The following is a 21,582-nucleotide window of genomic DNA, read 5'->3' on the forward strand; positions in this document are numbered from 1 at the left end:
CCATCCTATGGCTTCTTTCTGGTGAAACCCGTCTCTACTAAAATACAAAAATAGCCGGTGAGGTGGGGCGCCTGTAGTCCCAGCTGCCGAGTGAGGCGAGGAGAATGGCGTGAACCGAGGCGGAGCTTACAGTGAGCGAGATCGGCCACTGCACTCCAGCCTGGGCTACAGAGGCGAGACTCCGTCTCAAAAAGCACATTCTGTCAATTGATTTATCCCACTGAACAATTTGAAGACAATGTGGAATGGCTTTGAGATACAGTTCAGTTTTTGTTAGGCATCAATTTGTATTGGTGTGAACTTTTCAAAATGTAAATACGCAGTTTCTTTGGTAAGAACTGTGTTAACTCAGATTCAGAGAATTTATTATGTATTTTTTTAATAACATAAGAAAACCTTTTCTGATATTCCTCTAGTTTTGGATTGCCAAAATAATCATAGTAGAGGAAAACTGAGAGAATGCAGGAAACCATTCTTTATACTTGCATGTAAACATCTTGCAGCAACAATCATTTATTGTTAAACCTGGGAAAAGTCATTAAACAGGAAACCTCTGTTGATATAAGCGATGATGGGAAAGGCTATTTAGCCATTCTGCATATTTAATGCTCATGATCGATGTCCACTTCTTATAGCTGGGATGATATGGGGGAAGATACTTATCCTTTCTGGGGATCATATATAAATGGTGATAGTAGTACCTACAGTATAGTGCTGTTAGAATTACATGAGTTAGATGTGAAAGTCAGAGTGGAAGCAGGTGTGAGAGGGTCCTGCAGAAGAAAACATGGCTGCCAAAGTGTTTTGAGTCCATGGGCAAGTTTGGCCTGGCCTTAGCTGTTGCAGGAGGCATGGTAAATTCTGCCTTATACAATGTGGATGCTGGGCACAGAGCTGTCATCTTTGACCAATTCCGTGGAGTACACAACGTTGTGGTAGGGGAAGGGACTCACTTTCTCATCCCATGGGTACAAAAACCAATTATCTTTGACTGCTGCTCTCAACCACATAATGCGCCATTCATCACTGGTAGCAAAGATTTACAGAATGTCAGCATCACACTGCGCATCCTCTTCTAGCCCATCACTAGCCAGCATCCTCTCATCTTCACCAGCCTTGGAGAGGACTATGATGAGCCTGTGCTGCCGTTCATTACCACTGAGATCCTCAAGTCACTGCTGGCTTGCTTTGATGCTGGAGAACTAATCACCCAGAGAGAGCTGGTCTCCAGCCAGGTGAGCAACGACCTTATGGAGTGAGCAGCCACCTTTGGGCTCATCCTGGACAACATGTCTTTGACATATCTGACCTTCGGGAAGGAGTTAATAGAAGCAGTGGAAGCCAAACAGGTGGCCCAGCAGGAGGCAGAGAGCACCAGATTTGTGGTGAAGGCTAAGCAGCAGAAAAAGGCGGCCATCATCTCTGCTGAGGGTGACTCCAAGGCAGCTGAGCTGATCACCAACTCACTGGCCACTGCAGGGGACGGCCTGAGCAAGCTGTGCAAGCTGGAAACTGTGGAAGACATTGCATACCAGCTCTCACGCTCTTGGAACATCATCTGCCTGCCAGTGGGGCAGTCCGTGCTCCTCCAGTTGCCCTAGTGAGGGCCCAGCCTACCTGCACCTCCGTGAGGCAACTGGGCCACAGCCCCGATGATTTGTAATACCACCTTCTGCCCTAACCCCAGAAATCACTGAAATTTCATGATTGGCTTAAAGTGAAGGAAATAAAGGTAAAATCACTTCAGCTCTCTAAAAAACAAAAGAAGAATTACATGGGTTAGTACATGAAAAAAGTATGGGAAACTACATGGAATATACTGTTACCTTCAATAAACATTAGCTTCTATATATAATAATATCATTACTTGTGTTATTTTTAGTGCATTTTGATGAGATGAAAACCATTAACCATTCAGATTTAATGAATTCAAAAAAGTTTTATGGTTTTTAAATTTGAATTCATTCTGGGTAAACTTAATAAGTAAAAACCATAAGAGGGCTTTCATTCTGATATGTTTAGGTGAATCAGACACTTAATCCTGGAATGAAATTCAGATGTAAGCTGGGCAGTGTGGCTCACACCTGTAATCCCAGCACTTTGCGTGGCCAAGGCAGGTGGATCACTTGAGGTCAGGAGTTCAACTCCAGCCTGACCAGCATGGTGAAACCCCGTCTCTACTAAAAACGCAAAAATTAGCTGGGCATGGTGGCACACTCCTGTAATCCCACCTAGTCAGGAGGCTGAGGCAGGAGAATTGTTTGAACCCGGGAGGCAGAGATTGCTGTGAGCTGAGATCATGCCGCTGCACTCTAGCCTAGGCGACAGAGCAAGACTCCATCTCAAAAAAAAAAAACCCTGCTTGAGAAAGCTCAATGCTGTTCTGAAAACATACTGTTCCAGCCAAAACCTGAAACTAGTGATAGGTCCTTAAGCCCCCTCTTGAAGCAGTTACTTTAGAAAGGTTGCAATTATAAATCATTTCTCTGCCCCTTTGAGATGTAAATCTACCACCAAGAGCTGTCTTCTCAGAGCTGAGTTTGAAATGCAAACATTCAGAGAGCCAGCTCTTGCTCCAACCTCTTAGTTCCTATGGGAATGTAAGGGCCTAACTTTGGTGGCTGTCTTGCTCCAACTTTCACAACTGTCTCAGTCATAAAGATACAAGAAATTTGTTTCTACTCTGGATAAATATCAATTAGTAAAAAAAAAAAAACCTGATGCCTTAGTCACAGGGACCAAACTCCCCCTTAACACCTTTCAGTGTCTCCTTTAGTACACTCCACCATTTTCAACAACTCCTGATTTTTGTTTCCCAAAGTGGAGCTCAGTTTACACTGTATTCTGTTCTCTAATACAGTAGTTATTACTGAATAAAATCTGTCTACTCCCTTTTACTATTGTCTCACTTTGTTTCTTTTTTTTTTTTTTTTTTGAGATGCAGTCTGGCTCTGTGGCCCAGGCTGGAGTACAGTGGCCATGATCTCGGCTGACTGCAACCTCTGTCTCCTGGGTTCAAGTGATGCTACTGCCTCAGTCTCCCGAGTAGCTGGGATTACAGGCATCGCCACCACACCCAGCTAATTTTTGTATTTTTAGTAGAGACGGGTTTTCACTATGTTGGCCAGGCTTGAACTCATAACCTCAGGTAATCCACCCACCTCGGCCTCCCAAAGTGCTGGGATTACAGGTGTGAGACACCATGCCTGGACTCTTTTCTCCTTTCTTTGAGACGGAGTCTCACTCTTGTCGCCCAGGCTGGAGTGCAGTGATGCAATCTTGGCTCTTTGCAACCTCCGCCTCCCAGGTTCAAGCAATTCTCCCGCTCAGCCTCCTGAGTAGCCGGGATTACAGGTGCACACCACCACGCCTGACTAATTTTTGTATTTTTAGTAGAGACAGGGTTTCACCATGTTGGTCAGGCTGGTCTTGAACTGCTGACCTCAGGCGATCTGTCCACCTTGGCCTCCCAAAGTGCTGGGATTACAGGTGTTAGCCACTGCGTCTGGCCTTTTTCTTTCTTTTTTAAGACAGGGTCTAGCTCTGTGGCCCAGGCTGCAATGTAGTCATGCCATCATAGCTCTTGGGCTCAAGTGATCCTCTGGCCTCAGCCTCCTGAATAGCTGGGATTACAGGTGTAGACCACCAGGCCCAGCTAGTTAAAAAAAAAATTTTCTTTTGTAGGCATGGGGGGGGTCTCACTATTTTGCCCAGGCTGCTTTTAAATTTCTGGCCTCAAGCAATCCAGCTGCCTTAAGCTCCCAAAGCACTGGATTACAGGCATAAGCCTCTGTGCCCGGCCCCACTTCATTTCTCTTTGACAAAACCTAAACATTCTGTTTATTTGAACACCACTTATACTTATGTCAATGTTCTGAGTAAATGTAAATGAATACTGACAAAATAATAGTATAACATAAGAGAGGTGTTTGTTTTTTGAGACAGAGTCTCGCTCTGTCGCCAGGCTGGAATGCAGTGGCACGATCTCAGCTCACTGCAACCTCTGACTCCCTGGTTCAAGCGATTCTCCTGCCTCAGCCTGCTGGGTAGCTGGTATTCTACTGATATTAGCTGGGTGTGGAGGCATGTGCCTCCACACCCAGCTAATTTTTGTATTTTTAGTAGAGACGGGGTTTCACCATGTTGGCCAGGATGGTCTCCATCTCCTGACCTCGTGATCCGCCCATCTTGGCCTCTCAAAGTGCTGAGATTACAGGCATAAGCCACTACGCCCAGCCCAGAGAGGTTTTTTAAACAAAACAAATATGTAACTGATATCTTGTATTTTAAAAATAAGAAGGCATATGAAATTGAATGCATTCTGTGAGGAGAGTCAGAGTATTGATAAATTTGGACTTACTAAAATTCCTGGAGTAATGACTAAAAGAACCTACAAACTATTAAAGAGAAAATTGGAATAGTAATACATCAACCCAACATAAAGAAGGGAGAGAAAACGGAAACATGCAACAAAAAGAAAACAAATTAAAATGCCAGGAGCTCACGCCTGTAATCCCAGCACTTTGGGAGGCATAGGTGGGAGGATCGTTTGAACCCAGGAGTTCAAGGCCAGCCTGGGCAACATAGGGAGACCCCGTTTTAAAAAAGTAATAAATAAGTCCCCGAAGCAGGGAAGGAAGGGCAAGATGGTTTACATCTCAAATGCACAAGTGTTGGACAGCTGGAGTCAGTTTCCATGGAGCCTATCTTTGATAACAGATTTCTTCTGGGGAATAGCTGAGTTTGTGGTTTTGTTTTTCAAAACTCTGCTTCAGCAAGATTTGAAAAAAAGAAGCAGCTATGGAAACTCATGTGATTCCAGATATGATGGTAATGGAAGAGGGCCACTGGGAAACCCTCCCGGAAGAATGGGTCCAATCAATCATCTGGGTGGCCCCAGTCCTCTAACGGCTGGTGGAAGAGGAAGGTAAATGTCTGCTCTAAGCAGCAACTGGACGTGCGCATTCATAGCAGAAGGAAACCATCAAGAAGTGGAGTACTGACCATGCTGGAGCAGTAGATGAAAGTGTCTGTCTAAACAAGGACTGCTCTGTGTCCTCACAGATGAATGAGGTCATGCTGGGAATTCCCTCTGCAGGGAACTGACCTGACTGACATGCAGTTCCACAAATGCACGTTTGTCTCATTATCTTTTTAGTATAGTTTATTAAAGTATTAATATGGTTATGTTGTTGTGGTGGTGGTTTTGAGACAGAGTCTCACTCTGTCGCCTAGGCGAGTGCAGTGGTGCAATCTCGGCTCACCGCAACCTCTGCCTCCCGGGTTCAAGCGATTCTCCTGCCTCAGCCTCCCGAGTAGCTGGGACTACAGGCACACGCCACCACGCCCAGCTAATTTTTTGTATTTTAGTAGAGACGGGGTTTCACCGTGTTGCCCAGGCTGGTCCCGAACTCCTGAGCTCAGGCAATACGCCCGCCTCGGTCTCCCAAAGTGCTAGGATTACAGGCGTGAGCCATCGCACTCGGCCTCCTCATCTTTAAATTTACAAAAAGATTGAATACGAAGAAAATAAATAAAAGCCTGTGTATTTAGCAATAAAAATAAATAAATAAAAATGTAATAAAATGGCAGCGTTAAATCTAACAGTGGCTATATTAAATGTAAATAAATTAAATACTCCAGTTAAAAGAGGCAGACGTTCGGGGTGTATTTAAAAGCCACCGTCACAAATGGTCTTCCCACTGCCCTGTTCGCATGCTCAGCCCCTAACAGCACTGACTTTGGGACTACTCACCTCGGGCAGCCCTGAGCCTCCCAGGGCTGAGCACCGCTCTTTGAGCAGCTACCATACTGCGTCCTTCGGCCGGGAAGCGGCTGCGTTCCTGCGCGAAGCACGTCGGCCGCGAACGCCTCTGGGAAATGTATTCCGGGCTACGAGCCCAGAAACATGGCGGAACCGGTTGCGGGGAGGTTGCTTGAATCCTCTCAGCTGTCCCCCGACCTAGTTGCTGGCACAAGCTGCGCCCGGAGACGTGGGAGCGTTCTCTTGTTTTCCGAGTGCACAGACTCATCGGGTCACAATTTATGCTTTTGTGACGCAGTGAGTTCAGCCACTGATTCCTAACGGTTTAGAGTGGGGAGGTTATGCTTGGGCGTCCTGGACGCTGGCCCGCCTGGTGGCTGTAGAGGACGCGACGGATCCCGGGATGGGGCTGGAGGTTTGCAAGAGTCCATCCGAGGGGATTCTGGCTGCGAGTGTGACAGAGTATGTGAAAGCCGCATGGAGGATCTGATTGTAGTGCGAGCGAGAGTGAGTGCCCGCAAGGGATCGTCACCTGAGTGGGAGTCTCGGATTCACCGCCTCTTACCTTCCCTTCTTCTACTGTAAAATGGTGAAAATAAGGGTGCTTCTTCCAGGACGTCAGTTTACTCGAAAATCTGGAAAAGAAAAGGCTAAATAATTGATCTGATAAATATTATAAAACAGGATTTCTGTATAAAATATAAATTTATTATTGTGTAGTATACCAAATCAGTGTGACTTTTAAATACAGAAAGAAATATTTTAAAGGAACTTATTTTGTGGGACTGCTGCTTTTCCGTCAGACCCTGAGTAGAGTAGGCATTTATTCTGTTGCTTAGGGAACACAACAGATTTGAGAAGCCTCGGATTAAGGAATAATTTATTAAGCCCCGTTGACTACCCTGGAGAGATCATAATTTGGGGTTCAAGATTCCAGGGGAGGCGCTATAACTCCACTTTCTGAAGAGCAAACCTTGGCTCAGAGAAGTCCTGGAGCCTTTTAAGGCGCATGAATGAAGAAGAATTTTTCTAATTATTTACATTTGGGAGGCACAAATTTTTTTGTGAGGTCACGTCTATGGTTATACCAGGGATTCTAGTCTTTGATTTTAGAACAGTGGAACTAAATCTTTTTAGGTCACAGATGTATACAAAAATGCTCTTATCAGGTAGGATATTTAAGGGCTCAGAGGTTATCTCCCAGGAGCCAGTTAAGGGCCAGTTCTTTCTTTGGAACGTGCAGGATTTGAGCAGTCCAGGTGTACTGAGTTACCTGTCCACTCACCCAGGCCTTGGCTTAGGCTTTCTTATAGCAAAACTGAGCATCTGCATTCGATATGACATTTATATGACAGAAACAGCAATAGTATCAGGGTGCAGATGGCTATCATTTCAAGGAGCCTGTATGGAGTAGCAGTGGGATTTAAAGAAACAACTAACCTATCTGATAAAGGCATTACCTGCGTTCTCATATTTTTGCATTAATTTGATTACTCATTTCCCTCCTTGAATCTACTGTTATGTGCCAGATGATAAAGTTGTACAGAACTATTGAGCGTAGAAATTAGCTGATGGTTAGCTAAATTCTCCCTCAAGCCAGTCTTTTTCACTGTTACTTCATTAGCCAGGTATGGTGGTATGTGCCTGTAGTCCCAGCTACTTGGGAGGCTGAGGTGGGAGAATCCATGAGCCCAGGAGGTCAAATCCAGCCTGGACGACATATCAAGACCCCATCTCTAAAAATAAATAAATAACATTTTGAAAAAATTGAAAGGTAAAGTTTCAGTTTCTTGTTTAGGGATCATTCCTGCTTCTGTCACTTGGAGTTACAGTCATGGTCTCAGGACCACTGCATCAGGTAGGAAAAAAGAAAGTTGAGGTTATTTGGAGAAGATCTGTGTAACTGTGCCAGCATTCTGCCACACACCCTCTCCTCCTAATCGCCCAGGACAGTAGAGGAATCTGTCTAGTGGAGACTATCCTTGGCTTTCCCCGTCTTGAGAGTAAGCACACCCTCATGAAGGAGTGCAAACCAGACCATACTTTACTTTCCCTTACTTTAGCCAACAACTCTATCGCTCTCCTATTCTAATTGTCTACTACTTTGAGGATGATCTGCAGCATGGTATGTCCAATTGATGTGAGAACTCTGGACATTGTTGGATACTGTGGGGTGTAAAGTGTTTCCCTTGGTCTGAAGAAATATAACACAGTAATGCCAATTGGCACGTTTCTATTCAAGGTGTTTTATAGTATTTTGAGCCTTTACATCTACCACAGGTATGCAAAAGCCCAATCCAGGGTAAGTATGTCTATCCACTGCCAGGGTCCTTTTGTAGGCTCCCAGGGCTACCAGTGGCCCTCGGATAGAGTCTACATGCTATGCTGCCTCTCTGTGTGGGCCTTCCCTGCTGGAAATCAGTCCTAATTTGTTCGTCAGGTTCTGATGTTATCATTATCATCAATGTAGTATATTGTTACACTTAGGACCAGCCTCAAGTCCACGCTTTCCTAATCAAATTGTAATATTAAGCTAGTAAATTCAAATAACCTGTGAGAATACAGTAGATATAAATTGAGATCTTCCTCGCATGAAGGCAAACTATGGTTGTCTCTTTCCCAAGATTGGGATAATGAAAAAGGAATTTGCAAAATCAGTCAGAGTACTGGTGTCCTTTAATTCAGTGGTACTACTTCATTTAAGCCTCGACAATCTACTGTTAGTCTCTCCCTTTGGCACAGATCTAACGGGGCTATGGTATAGAGAATTTATTGGTACCAGCACTCTAGCTTCTAACATGTTATTAATAAAGTGATAATCTCTTGTATCTACCAGGTATTCTATACAGTTTCAAATTAACAACCTATGTTGGCCGGGTGTGGTGGCTCACGCCTGTAAACCCAGCACTTTGAGAGGCCAAAACGGGTGGATCACCTGAGGTCAGGAGTTCAAGAGCAGCCTGGCCAACATGGTGAAACCCCATCTCTACTAAAAATACAAAAATTAGCCAGGCGTGGTGGCGCACGTCTGTAATCCCAGCTACTTGGGAGACTGAGGCACAAGAATTGCTGGAACCCGGGAGGCAGAGGTTGCAGTGAACTGAGATTGTACCACTGCACTCCAGCCCGCATGACAAAGCAAGACTCCATCTCAAAAAAAAAAAAAAAAAAAAATTAACAACCTGTGTGGGCTTCAGCAATTCTATAGGTTCCTGTTTGGCCTGTCTAATAACATTGATTGAAGGACAAACTTACATGCCTTTAGTTTTAAAATACTAGGTAGGGGAAGTGTTCCTCAGTCATACATAATACCCTTCCCCATTATGTATTCAGGCAAGGAGATGCAACCACTTCACATAAGGTCCATTCAGACCTTCTAGTTTTCATTTAAACTTTCACCTTAATAACAGTCAACCACTGCATCCCCGTATCTTCCCAATCTAACTGTAGTCCCTATTAGGGTGTCACCAACAGATTTTGGAATCACAGTGCATTGGGCTCCATGTCAAGGAGTCCTAGAAATGTTCCTTTTCCACCCCGGTCTTAACTCACACACATGCATATAGCCTTGGTCCCAGCGTGGTTGGTCATCCTGATTAATTTGTCAGGCTGTTGCCTTAATGATTCAAGATCAGGTTTCTCAGTGTCATCTTTGCATTTCAGCCTTTTAAGTTCCTTCAAATTAGGGGAAATAAAACATATTTGTTTAGAGCCCTTTGGTGTCAGGTGATCAGCAAGGGCTCCCGTTGATCCACCCAACATCTAATAGTGGTGTTAAGACTGTTCTTTTTTTTTTAGATGGAATCTTGTTCTGTCACCCAGGCTGGGGTGCAGTGGCACAATCTCTGCTCTCTGCAACCTTTGCCTTCTAGGCTCAAGTGATTCTCCTGCCTCAGCCTCCCGAGTAGCTGGGATTACAGGTGCCCACCACCATGCCTGGCTAATTTCTGCATCTTTAATATAGACAGGGTTTCACCATGTTGGCCAGGCTGGTTTCGAACTCCTGACCTCAAGTGATCCAACCACCTCTGTCTCCTGAAGTGCTGGGATTATAGGTGTGAGCCACCGTGCCCAGCTGAGATGGAGTCTTGCTCTGTTGCTCAGTCTGGAGTGCAGTGGCTAGATCTTGGCTCACTGCAACCTCCACCTCCTGGGTTCAAGTGATTCTCCTGCCTCAGCCTCCTGAGTAGTTGGGATTACAGGCGCTTACCACCATGCCTGGCTATTTTTTTTTTTTTTTGTATTTTATTAGAGACAGGGTTTCACCATGTTGGCCAGGCTGATCTCGAACTCCTGACCTCAAGCAATCCACCTGCCTCGGCCTCCCAAAGTGCTGGGATTACAGTCATGAGCTACTGCGCTCGACCAATCCCATTTCTTAAGAACCATTTTAAGGTTTACTCACTACTTATGATGAGAGTCCCTTGATATCTCCTTCATCTTCCCCATTGTCTTGTGAATTACTCTCATTTTCTTAGCTTCTATAATGCCCATAAGGGGGAAGCTGAGACAACAAATCTGATATGGCTTCTTGGACCATTGCTTGATTTTGCAGTAGTAAAGTTGACAGGGAGTGCCCATGCAGAAGGAGTCCCCTTAATCATGGTATTTGCCTCAAACTGGGGTAATTGTACAAACATCTGATCATCATGAAGCCAACTTGATATATCCTGAATATGCAGCATATCAGCTGCTTCATCTGGGGAGCGCCACTTGGCATTTAAAGAAGGACAGTTCTCCATCTCAGGGTAAATTAATGTTATGGTAGGTTTATTTTGCTTTTGTTTTTGTTTTGAGATGAATCTCACTCTGTCACCCAGACTGGAGTGTAGTGGCTTGATCTTGGCTCACTGCAACCTCTGCCTCCCAGGTTCAAGTGATTATCATGTACCAGCCTCCCAAGTAGCTGGGATTACAAGTGCCCATGACCACACCTGGCTAACTTTTGTATTTTTAGTAGAGACGGGTTTTTGCCATGTTGGTCAGGCTGGTCTCGAACTCCTGACCTCAAGTGATCCACCTGCCTCAGCTTCCCAAAGTGCTGGGTTACAGGCATGAACCACCGCACCTGGCCGTTATGGCATCTTTGATCTAGTTGACTAGGCTAACTGTCCCCTCAACAACAATCTGCATTGTATCTGCATCATATATAGCCATCTGTGATTGTTCAGTAGTAAGCCATGGGTCTGCCTCAAAGCAAACATACTTCTCCCTTCTGCAGTATTCAAAACTGAGGAAATTGCTCCTAAGTTAGTCACTCTCACAGTTCACTTTAGTAAAGGTTCTTCAGAAAGCTGATGATACCAGTCTACAAAATGAGACCACTCTTTCACACTGTACCCCTCGTTTCAATAGTGTCTTGGTTTCACCATCTTCTCTGCCGCCTGCACTACCTTTTTAGTGATCAACGGTTGTGGAGTACTGTCTGTTGTTCCAGCACACATGTTCCCTTTGGTAACAGCTGTGACGCTAGAGGCCATAGCTCAGGCCAGCCAATGTCTGACCTTGGTGCAATGCCAGGCCCCACTCTGACTCTCCTTTACTTTTTTTTTTTTTTTTTTTTTTTTTGAGACGGAGTCTTGCTCTGTCGCCCAGGCTGGAGTGCAGTGGCCGGATCTCGGCTCACTGCAAGCTCCGCCTCCCGGGTTCACGCCATTCTCCTGCCTCAGCCTCCGGAGTAGCTGGGACTACAGGCGCCCGCCACCTCGCCCGGCTAGTTTTTTGTATCTTTTAGTAGAGACGGGGTTTCATCGTGTTAGCCAGGATGGTCTCGATCTCCTGACCTCGTGATCCGCCCGTCTCGGCCTCCCAAAGTGCTGGGATTACAGGCTTGAGCCACCGCGCCCGGCCGCCCTTTACTTTAATTTGAGCTATTGCATGTGACACAGAACGGATTCTATTTTTAGCTTGTTTCTCATTATTTTGCCTTATTTTCCTTATGTATCTAATGAGCCAACCCTTTGGAGGTCGGGTCTATCATTTCTAAGTTCCACTGGTGCTGGGCACAGTTGTACATGCCTATAGTCCCAGCTACTCGGGAGGCTGAGGCAGGAAGATCGCTTGAGCCCAGGAGTTTGAGACCAGCCTGAGCAATATAGTGAACCCCTGTCTCCAAACAAACAACAACCAAATAAATCAATTCGATTGATGAATTTTACTTCTAGTAAGTGATTGCAGTGCAGCTGCTGTCTCATACCAAGGGTAACTCCATAACCATCCAAGTATCAAAGGTTCATCAATCCCACTCCCCCATAGTTCTTTTTTTTTTTTTCCCCCAAACAATGTTTTTGCTGTGTTTCAGGGAGTCAGGATCTTTCTAGTAAATCCTACTTTGGATCTGAGGGTCTTCAAGACTGCCGTGAGACTCAATGATTCCTTGATTGGACTCACAGGGTTCAGAAAAGCTGTTATACCGACAGTTGGAGTTTATTAAATTAAAAGGATGCAGATGAAAATCATGAAAGGGAAAGGTGCAACAGTTGAGGAGAAACGAGTCATAAAATTCCAGGTGTCCTATCAGAGTAGAGTTGATGGAGATGCCCTTAATTCTTCTAGCCATGGTGCGTGACAACATGTGTGAAAGTTTGCCAGCCAGGGAAACGAAACTTACCCAAACCTTGGTGTCCAGCGTTTTTTTGTTTGTTTGTTTGTTTGTTTTTTGAGATGGAGTCTCACTCTGTCACCCAGTCTGGAGTGCAATGGCACGATCTCGGCTCACTGCAACCTCTGCCTCCCAGGTTCAAGTGATTCTCCTGCCTTAGCCTCCCAAGTCGCTGGGATTACAGGTGCCTGCCACCATGCCCAGTTAATTTTTGTATTTTTATTAGAGACAGGGTTTCACCAGGTTGGCCGGGCTAGTCTTGAATTCCTGACCTCAGGTGATCCACCCACCTCAGCCTCCCAAAGTGCTGGGATTACAGGCATGAGTCACCACACCCAGGTGGTATCCAGGGTTTTTATTGGAGATACTTAGAGTGTCTACCTGGACAACGTTAGTACTTAGTCTCCAGGCCCCCAGAAGTCAACCTGATAGAGCCCAAGGTCTTAGCATACAAAAACACTCTCATCAGACAGGGTGTTCAAGGACACAGAGATGATTTTCCAGCAGCCCATCAAAGGCCAGTTCTTTTTTGGGAATGTGCAGAGTTTGAACTCAAAGCTTTAAGCCTGCTGAGTTAACCCTTAACTGCACAGAGGCACATGGTGTTTCATGTATTTGTAGAGCTATTGAGTTTTTTTTTTTTAATCTTTTCTATTTTTTGAGATGGAGTTTTGCTCTCGTCACCCAGGCTGGAGTGCAGTGGTGCAATCTCGGCTCACAGCAACCTCTAAGTCCCGGGTTCCAGCAATTCTCCTGCCTCAGCCTCCCGAGTAGCTGGGATTACAGGCAAGTGCCACTACGCCCAGCTAATTTTTGTATTTTTAGTAGAGATAGGGTTTCGCCATGTTGGCCAGGCTAGTGTGGAACTCTTGGCCTCAGGTGATCTGCCCACTTCGGCCTCCCATGGTGCTGGGATTACAGGCAAGAGCCACTGTGCCCGGCCCAGTTTCAATTTACATTGTTTACACTGTTTGCTTCTCAACATGTTCTGATTAATAGAAATGTCCCACAGTGGCAGGATGTTGTATCCGCCTCACAGCACAGGACTGCTTACTAATATGTGTGTATTCATTTCCTTATTGCCCCTTCCTGTGTTATAAGTTTCCAATTTCAACCTATTGCTTACTATAGAATGCCTTCCAGAAAAATCCTTTTTTATATCCTTATCATTCACCTAAAATATATTTTCTTTACTATTACATATGTTAAATGGGACTTTTCCTTTAAGGAGTTGGTGACATTCAGGGGTGTGGCTATAGATTTCTCTAAGGGAGAGTGGGAATGCCTGGGCCCTGCTTAGAGAGACTTGTGCAGAGATGTGATGTTGGAGAACTACAGCAACTTTGTGTCACTGGGTAAGGTCACCTGTTCCCTATAATTCAGAAAATGTTCTCTCCATTGGGAATTCTGGGGCTGCATTAAATATCCAAATTCTGTTCCATATTCCAAAAATTTGTTTGAGTTTTGTTGTCTTGGAATAGATTGCTTCTGTCAGGCACCTTCATATTTCCTGTTCTTCACTGACCTTCACTCTTTCTCTGGGCTCCTTATGTAACTGCCTTTTTTCTTGATTTTTAAGGAGCTAGATGATGGTTGAGGGACATTTATATAATAGCCTTTAGGATTTAAGACATGATGGTTCATCTAAAATTTAGGAAAACACATTCCCTGTCATTTTTATGTTTGAAAGCTACATTCTAGGAATTTGACATTTCACAGGAAAATACATTGATTCTGTCTTGTGCCTGCTTGTTTTTCTTACCCAGGTAAGTAGAGATAGAGCCCATGTAGATTTAAATTTAACTAAGACCTTCCCCCCTCATTTGTCTCTTTGTTCCTTGTGCTCCTTAGGTCAGCTTAATGTGAATGTATTCTGATGTCTTCGTCATTCTTTTACCCAAAAGCTTTTCTGGGGCCCAGTTTAAAATTTCATTTTATGTATTATTATATATATATTTTGAGTCAGGGTCTCACTCTGTTACTCAGGCTAGAGTACAGTGGCATGATCGTGGCTCACTGCAGCCTCAAACTCCTGGGCTCAAGTGATCCCCTCACCTCTGCCTCCCAAGTAGGTGGAACTACAAGTGTGCCACTGTGACCAGCTAATTTTTTAAAATTTGTGTAGAGATACGGTCTTGCTATGTTGCCTAGGCTTATTTTGAACTCCTGGCCTCAAGTGATCTTCCTGCCTTGGCCTCCTAAAGTGCTGGGATTACAGGCGTGAGCCAGTATGCCCAGCCAAAACTTTCTTTTCTTTTTTTTTTTTTTTTTGAGACAGAGTCTCGTTCTGTTGCCCAGGCTGGAGTGCAGTGGCGTAATCTTACGATTACATTAAAGTTATGTATTTTTGGCAAGAATACTACAGAAGTGATGCCTTTTTCAGTGCATTGCCTCAGGACATAAATAATGGCCAATCAAAAACAGTATCTTGTTTTGATGCTTGAAATGGTATCCTCTAGGGTTCTGCATAGTAAAGCTACTATTTTTACCTTTGCAATCAGTAAGTAACTTGTAAGGAAATTTGAGGTTCTACAAATACCCTCTTGCTCATGACATTTTTATCACTTTAGTTTCATCAATGATTGCTGCAGAGAACAGTTATGGTTATTACTTTTTTGAGACAGGGTCTTGCTCTGTGACTCAGGCTGGAGTGCAGTGGCATGATGACGGCTCACTACAGCCTTGACCTCCTGGGCTCAAGCAGTCTTCCTGCCTCAGACTCCCAAGTAGCTGGGACCACTGGTATGTGCCACCACACCTGGCTCTGACAGCAGTTGTTTACTCTGGTGTTTGCCAGATTATGATTTTCTGTTTCCATCAGTCTTCAGAGGAACTTGAATTTGCTTTAGGTTAAACCATTCTAAAAAGAAACATTTTTTGGTTTATTTATTTTTAATATCCTATTTCTTTGAGCAGGAGTTGCCATTTCTAAGCCATCAGTGATTTCCCTATTGCAACAAGGGAAAGAACCCTGGATGGCTGGGAAAACAGGATGGTATCCAGGTGGGTAAGGGTGTTGGGGTACTCCCAGCAGAAGTACATTTTAGGGAAGCCCAAACTGGTCAGAGTGGTGATGTCTTTTGTTTAAGATATTGTGTAGAAACCTTCCCTCAGAGGCCCAAGGTCTTGGGAGAAAAAGTTTGACAAATGGGAAGTATTTCAAATATTTACAAAGAACTTTTTTTCTTTTTTTTGGTAGCAGATGTATTGAGGCATAATTGACATATAATGAACCAGCTATGCTATAAAGTATATGGTTTGACAAATTTTGATGTGTCAAATGGTATACTTTATATGTATACATGTTTGCTCATGAAACCACCATAATTAAGATATAAAACCTATTAATCACTCCCATTGCTTCTGATCTAAGGAAAAAAGACTTCAATATTTTATTATTATTATGAAACAGAGTCTCACCCTCTTGTGCAGGCTAGAGTGCCGTGGCGTGATCTTGGCTCACTGCAACCTCCACCTCCTGGGTTTAAGTGATTCTCCTACCTCAGCCTCCCGAGTAGCTGGGACTACAGGCGTGTGCCACCATGCCCAGCTAATTTTTGTATTTTTAGTTGAGATGGGGTTTCACCATGTTGGTCAGGCTGGTCTTGAACTCCTGACCTCAAGTGATCTGCACATGTCAGCCTCCCAAAGTGCTGGGATTACAGACATGAGCCACCGCATCGAGCCAGTATTTTTTTTACTGACTACGATATTTCTTGTAGATTTTTGACTGATGTCCTTTACTTGAGAAAGTAAGTTCCCTTCTGTTCATAGTTTGGCAAGAATTTTTATGATGAATCTGTGTTGAATTTTGTTAAAAGTATTTTCTACTTTTATTCAAGTGATCATGTCATTTGACTTAAAATATGTTAATATGTTGAATTACATTAATTGATATTCAAATACTAAGCTGACTTTTTCATGAGGTAAAGGCCATTGGATGTTGTGTTATGGATTTAATATATATATTATTGGATTCTACTTGCTAGTATTTTAAAAGGATTTTTGCATGATCATTCATGAGGAAAATTTGTAGTTTTTGAATGCTTTTTTGGTTTTAGTTGCAGGGTAGTGGTGGGCTTCTGTAATTAGCTGTGAACCATTTCTGTACTCCAAAAGATTTTGTGTAGCATTGGTATTATTTCTTCTTTGACTATTTGATACGATTTCCCATTAAAGTCATTGGGCCATGTTTGTCCTTGGGGCAATGTTTTTACTATAAATTCAACTTCAGTGATAAATATACAGCTTCCTTCCTTCCTTCTTTCCTCCCTCCCTCCCTCCCTCCCTCCCTTCCCTCCCTCCCTCCCTCCCTTTCAGGGTCTTGCTCTGTCATTCAGACTGGAGTGCAGTGGCATGATTACATCTCACTGCAGCCTCAACTTTCTGGGCTCAGCTTCCCATGTAGCTGGGACTACACGCATACACTACCATGCTGGGCTAATTTTTGTATTTTTTGTAGAGATAGGGTTTCGCCACTTTGGCCAGCCTGGTGTCAAAGTCCTGGGTTCAAGTGATCCATCTGTCTTGGCTTCCCAAAGTGCTGGGATGACAGATGTGAGCCACTGCACCTGGCTTGTTTTACTTATTTTTTCTTGATTGATCCTTAGTAGTTTGTGTCTTTCAAGGAATGTGTCAATTTTCTCTAACTCCTTATACTTCTGGATATTAAATGGTTCATAATATTTTCTTATGTAATTATCTGTTTAATTATTACTTTTATTATTTATGTAGGATTTATAATTAGAAACCCCTTTTGATTCCTGATATTTGTGTTTTTCTTCTTGTTTTTTATTGGTAGTTTGGCTCCAAGGTTTATCAAGCTTGCTGATCTATTCCATAAACCAGTTTTTGACTATTAATTATCTCTGTTATTGTCAGTTTTCCCATTTATTGATTTCTGCTCTTATTCTTATTCTTTACTTCTACTAATTATAGATTTACTTTGCTCTTCTTTTCTCTTTTTTTTTGTGGGATGGAGTTTTGCACTTGCCCAGGCTGGAGTGCAATGGCGTGATCTCAGCTCAGTGCAACCTCTGCCTCCCGGGTTCAAGCAATTCTCCTGCCTCAGCCTCCCGAGTAGCTGGGGATTACAGGCACCCACCACCACATCCAGCTAATTTTTATATTTTTAGTAGAGATGGGGTTTTACCATATTGGCCAGGCTGGTCTCGAACTCATGACCTCGTGATCCACCTGCCTCGGCCTCCCAAAGTGCTGGGATTACAGGCATAAGCCACCTCCCTGGCCTACTTTGCTCTTCTTTATGTACTGTCTTGCAGTAAAACCTTAGGTTGTTTATTTTATACCTTTTTCTTTTCTAATATAAGCATTTAAAGCTATAGGTTTCACTGTAAATGTTACCTTAGCTATATAACATACATTTTGCTGTGCTATACTTTTATATTGTTAATTTCTAAGTATTTTCTAATTTCCATGTGTATTGTTTAGTTTTCAAGTATTGGGGGACAGGTTCCAGATATTTTAATAATTTCAAACTGAGTTCCATTGTGATCAAAGAAAATATTCTGTGTGACACTAATCCTTTTTAGTATATTGAGACTTGTTTAATGGCCCAGCATATGGTCTATTTTGAATGTGTATAGGTATTTGAAGAGAATGTACCTTCTACAGTTTTTGATATTATGTTTTGTATATATCAACTAGTTGAAGGTGGTGGACAGTGTTACTTATATCCTCTATTACTTTACTCATTTTCTGGGGGAGGGGGATGTTCCAGTTGTTCTATCAGTTATTGAGAGATGGTTGCAAAATCTCCAACTGTGATTGTAGAATTATCTATTTCCTACTTTACTTTTGTCAATTTTTGCTTCACATATTTTCAGGCTCTGTTATTCTGCCCCTACACATTTCTGATTGCCAAGTCTTCCTGATGAGTTATTATAACTCTTTTATCATTATGAGAAAATTATCTTTGATAATAGAGTAACTGGAAGTCTGTTTTATCTGATATTAATATAGCCATTCCAACAATTTTTTTCTGCAAATTAAATGCCAAGATTTGAAAGTTATCTAAGCCATTTCTTGCTTAAGGGCATTATTATCTGTTTGACTGCTTCTGTGAAGTTTTATTTCTCATAAAAGAGGAAAACATGATGTTTATTTTCTTTCAGATATGCTGTCTAGGTATGACACCAAGGAGTTACCTCTTAAGAATGGCACTTTTGAAAAAGAATCGTTAAAATGGAAAATAATAGAAAGAGTCAGAAGTTCTTGCCTCAAGGAATCTTGTTTTGGAAATGATTGGAAATGCAAAGGACTCTTTAAGAGACAATAGGAAACTAAAGAGGAATATTTCAGGCATGTAACTGTGCCATTTGAAAAAATATTATCTGAATTCATCCAGCCTACATCTTTTCTTCTAAATCAAATAATTCATACTGGAAAGAAACTCTATGAACATAAAAAATGTGAAAATCTTACTCAACAGGGAAGAATTTGTATCATTGACAAGCTTGATGAGATGTGTGGCAATGCCTCTGTATTTTACACAAATCATATGAAACATCAAATTTTACTGCAAAGAAATGCAATGTATTTAAAGAATGTGGCAAAGAGTGCTTGTAACTTTCAACTAACTCAATATCAAATAAGTCATTGCTAATCAGAAACCCTATGAATGTCAGATATGTGGAAAGCCCATAAGAAAGCGTGCCCACCTTACCCAACATAATCAAATTCACACTGGTGAGAAACCATATGAATGCAAAGAATGTGGGAAAGCGTTTATGTTGTTCAACATTGATTCAACATAAGAGAACTCATACTAATGGGAAACCCTATGAATGTCTGGAATGTAGAAAGATGTTTAGGTGGGGTGCACATCTTATTCGACATCAAAGAATTCATACTGGTGAGAGACCTTATACACGTAAGCAATGTTGGAAGGCCTTTGCTTCTGTTTCTGATTTTAATAGACATCAGAAAATTCACACTGGTGAGAGACTTTACGAATGTAAAGAATGTGGGAAGGCATTTAACAATTGCTCAACTTCTATTCAGCATCAGAGAATTCACACTGGTGAGAAGCCCTTTGAATGTAAGGACTGTGGCAAAGTATTCAATAATTGCTCAACACTTACTCAACGTCAGAGAACTCATACTAATGAGAAATCTTATGAATGTCAGGAATGTAAAAAGGCTTTTAGGCAAAGTGCACATCTTACTCAACATCAAAGAACTCATACTGGTGAGACACCATATGAGTGTGAGGAACGTGGGAAGGCTTTCACTTGTGCTTCTGACTTTAACAGACATCAGAGAATTCACACTGTTGAAAAACCCTATGAATGTAAAGAATGTGGTAAAGCCTTTAATAATTGCTCAGCTCTTATTCAACACCAGAGAATTCACACTGGTGAGAAGCCTTATGAATGTAAGCAGTGTGGGAAAGCTTTTATATCCTGTTCAACACTTGTTCAACATCAGAGAACACACACTAATGAAAAACCTTATAAATGTCAGGAATGCAAGGCCTTCAAGCAGAGTGCACATCTAATGAGACACCAGAGAATTCACAGTGGGGAGAAACCCTATGAATGTAATGAATGTGGGAATGCCTTCATTTGTTTTTCTGATTTTAATAGACATCAGAGAATTCACAAAGGAGAGAAACCCTATCAGTGTAAAGAATGTAGGAAGGTTTTTAATAATTATCTAACTCTTACTTAACATCAAAGAATTCATACCAGTGTGAAGCCCTATGAATGTAAGGAATGTTGAAAGACCTTTACTTGGCTTTCAAACTTGAATAAACATCAGAGGCCAGGCACGGTGGCTCACACCTGTAATCCCAGCACTTTGGGAGGTCGAGGTAGGCAGATCACGAGGTCAGGAGATTGAGACCCTCCTGGCTAACATGATGAAACCCAGTCTCTACTAAAAATACAAAAAATTAGCCGGGCGTGGTGGCAGGTGCCTGTAGTCCCAGCTACCCGGGACGCTGAGGCAGGAGAATGGCGTGAACTCAGGAGGCGGAGCTTGCAGTGAGCTGAGATTGTGCCACTGCACTCCAGCCTGGGCGACAGAGTGAGACTCCATCTCAAAAAAAATTTAAAAAAAATACATATCAGAGAATTCACACTGGTGACAAACCCTTTGAATGTAAAGATTGTAAGAGCTTTTCTTTGTTATTCAACATTTATTCAACACTGTAGAACTCATACTAATGAGAAACCCTATGAATGTCAGGAATGCAGCAAGGCCTTTAGGCAGAGAACACATCTTACTCAACATCAAAGAATTCATACTGGTGAAAAACCATATCAGTGTAAGGAATGTGGGAAGGCCTTTGTTTGTGTTTCCTACTTTAATAGACATCAGAGAATTCACACTGGAGAGAAGCCATACCAGTGTAAAGAATGTAGAAAATTCTTCATTGATTGTTCAACTCTTATTCAACACCAGAGAATTCACACTGGTGAGAAACCCTTTGAATGTAGGAATGTAGAAAGGCCTTTAGGCAGAGGGCGCATCTTACTCAACATCAAAGAAGTCATACTGGTGAGAAACCCTGTGAATGTAACGAATGTGAGAAGGCCTTTTCTTGTCTTTCACAGCTGAAAAAGCACTAGAGAATACATACATGAAGGGATAAATCTTATGTATTTGAATAGCATCTTTTTATTTAACAATCCTTACCTAACATCACCAAATTCACATTGCGAGAAACTTCAGAAATATAAGAAATGTGGGAAACACTTTTACCTGTCCCTCAGCTATGCTTTTTCATAATGGAATTTGTACTGGTGAGAAGCCTTATGAAAGCCAGATATGTGTAAAGATCTACTCTCACAATATACTCAATATTATATAATATATAGTGTGACTGCTATAGGAAACGCTTGATTTTAAAATTATCAATTATGGAATAGCAAACAATCTGTAAGTGAAGAAAATCCAGTGACTGTGTAAAGTTTTTGCCTCATAATTCACAATTTATTAAGCATCAAATTTATATGGGAAAAATAGAGTATCAATTACTAATAAAAACAATATTACCACTAAAATTATATTTGACTTATCATAGAGAATAGCATATAGAGAATAATCATGTTGACTTTGTGAATGTAGAAAAGTGTTTATCTATAATATGAATCTTTTTCAGCATCATTATACTTTCACCAGTTTCCACGTCTGTTTTATTACCAAGTAATTTAAACTTTGTATACTTCAGATTACAAATTTCTTACATTGT

The 21,582-nt window shown here is 42.3% G+C and overlaps 1 protein-coding gene and 2 pseudogenes across 2 annotated transcripts; all 3 read left to right on the forward strand.

The window, feature by feature from the left end:
• The first annotated feature begins 196 nt into the window (after positions 1 to 196).
• On the forward strand, positions 197 to 1,860 carry LOC103880084 (annotated as a pseudogene). Its single transcript, XR_001897945.2, has one exon. The product of XR_001897945.2 is annotated as a prohibitin pseudogene (transcript).
• Positions 1,861 to 4,527: 2,667 nt separating this feature from the next.
• LOC108583355 lies at positions 4,528 to 5,234 on the forward strand (annotated as a pseudogene).
• A 510-nt stretch (positions 5,235 to 5,744) lies between these two features.
• Positions 5,745 to 20,235, forward strand: ZNF781 (zinc finger protein 781). Its single transcript, XM_031659508.1, is given in 5 exon segments — positions 5,745 to 6,271; positions 18,500 to 18,984; positions 18,986 to 19,113; positions 19,115 to 19,295; positions 19,297 to 20,235. Coding segments are annotated over 4 exon segments (1,032 nt in total). The 5' UTR covers positions 5,745 to 6,271; positions 18,500 to 18,849; the 3' UTR covers positions 19,885 to 20,235.
• The last annotated feature ends 1,347 nt before the right edge of the window (positions 20,236 to 21,582 follow it).

The sequence above is a fragment of the Papio anubis genome, chromosome 20 (genome assembly GCF_008728515.1).
Source record: "Papio anubis isolate 15944 chromosome 20, Panubis1.0, whole genome shotgun sequence".
Lineage (NCBI taxonomy): Eukaryota > Metazoa > Chordata > Mammalia > Primates > Cercopithecidae > Papio > Papio anubis.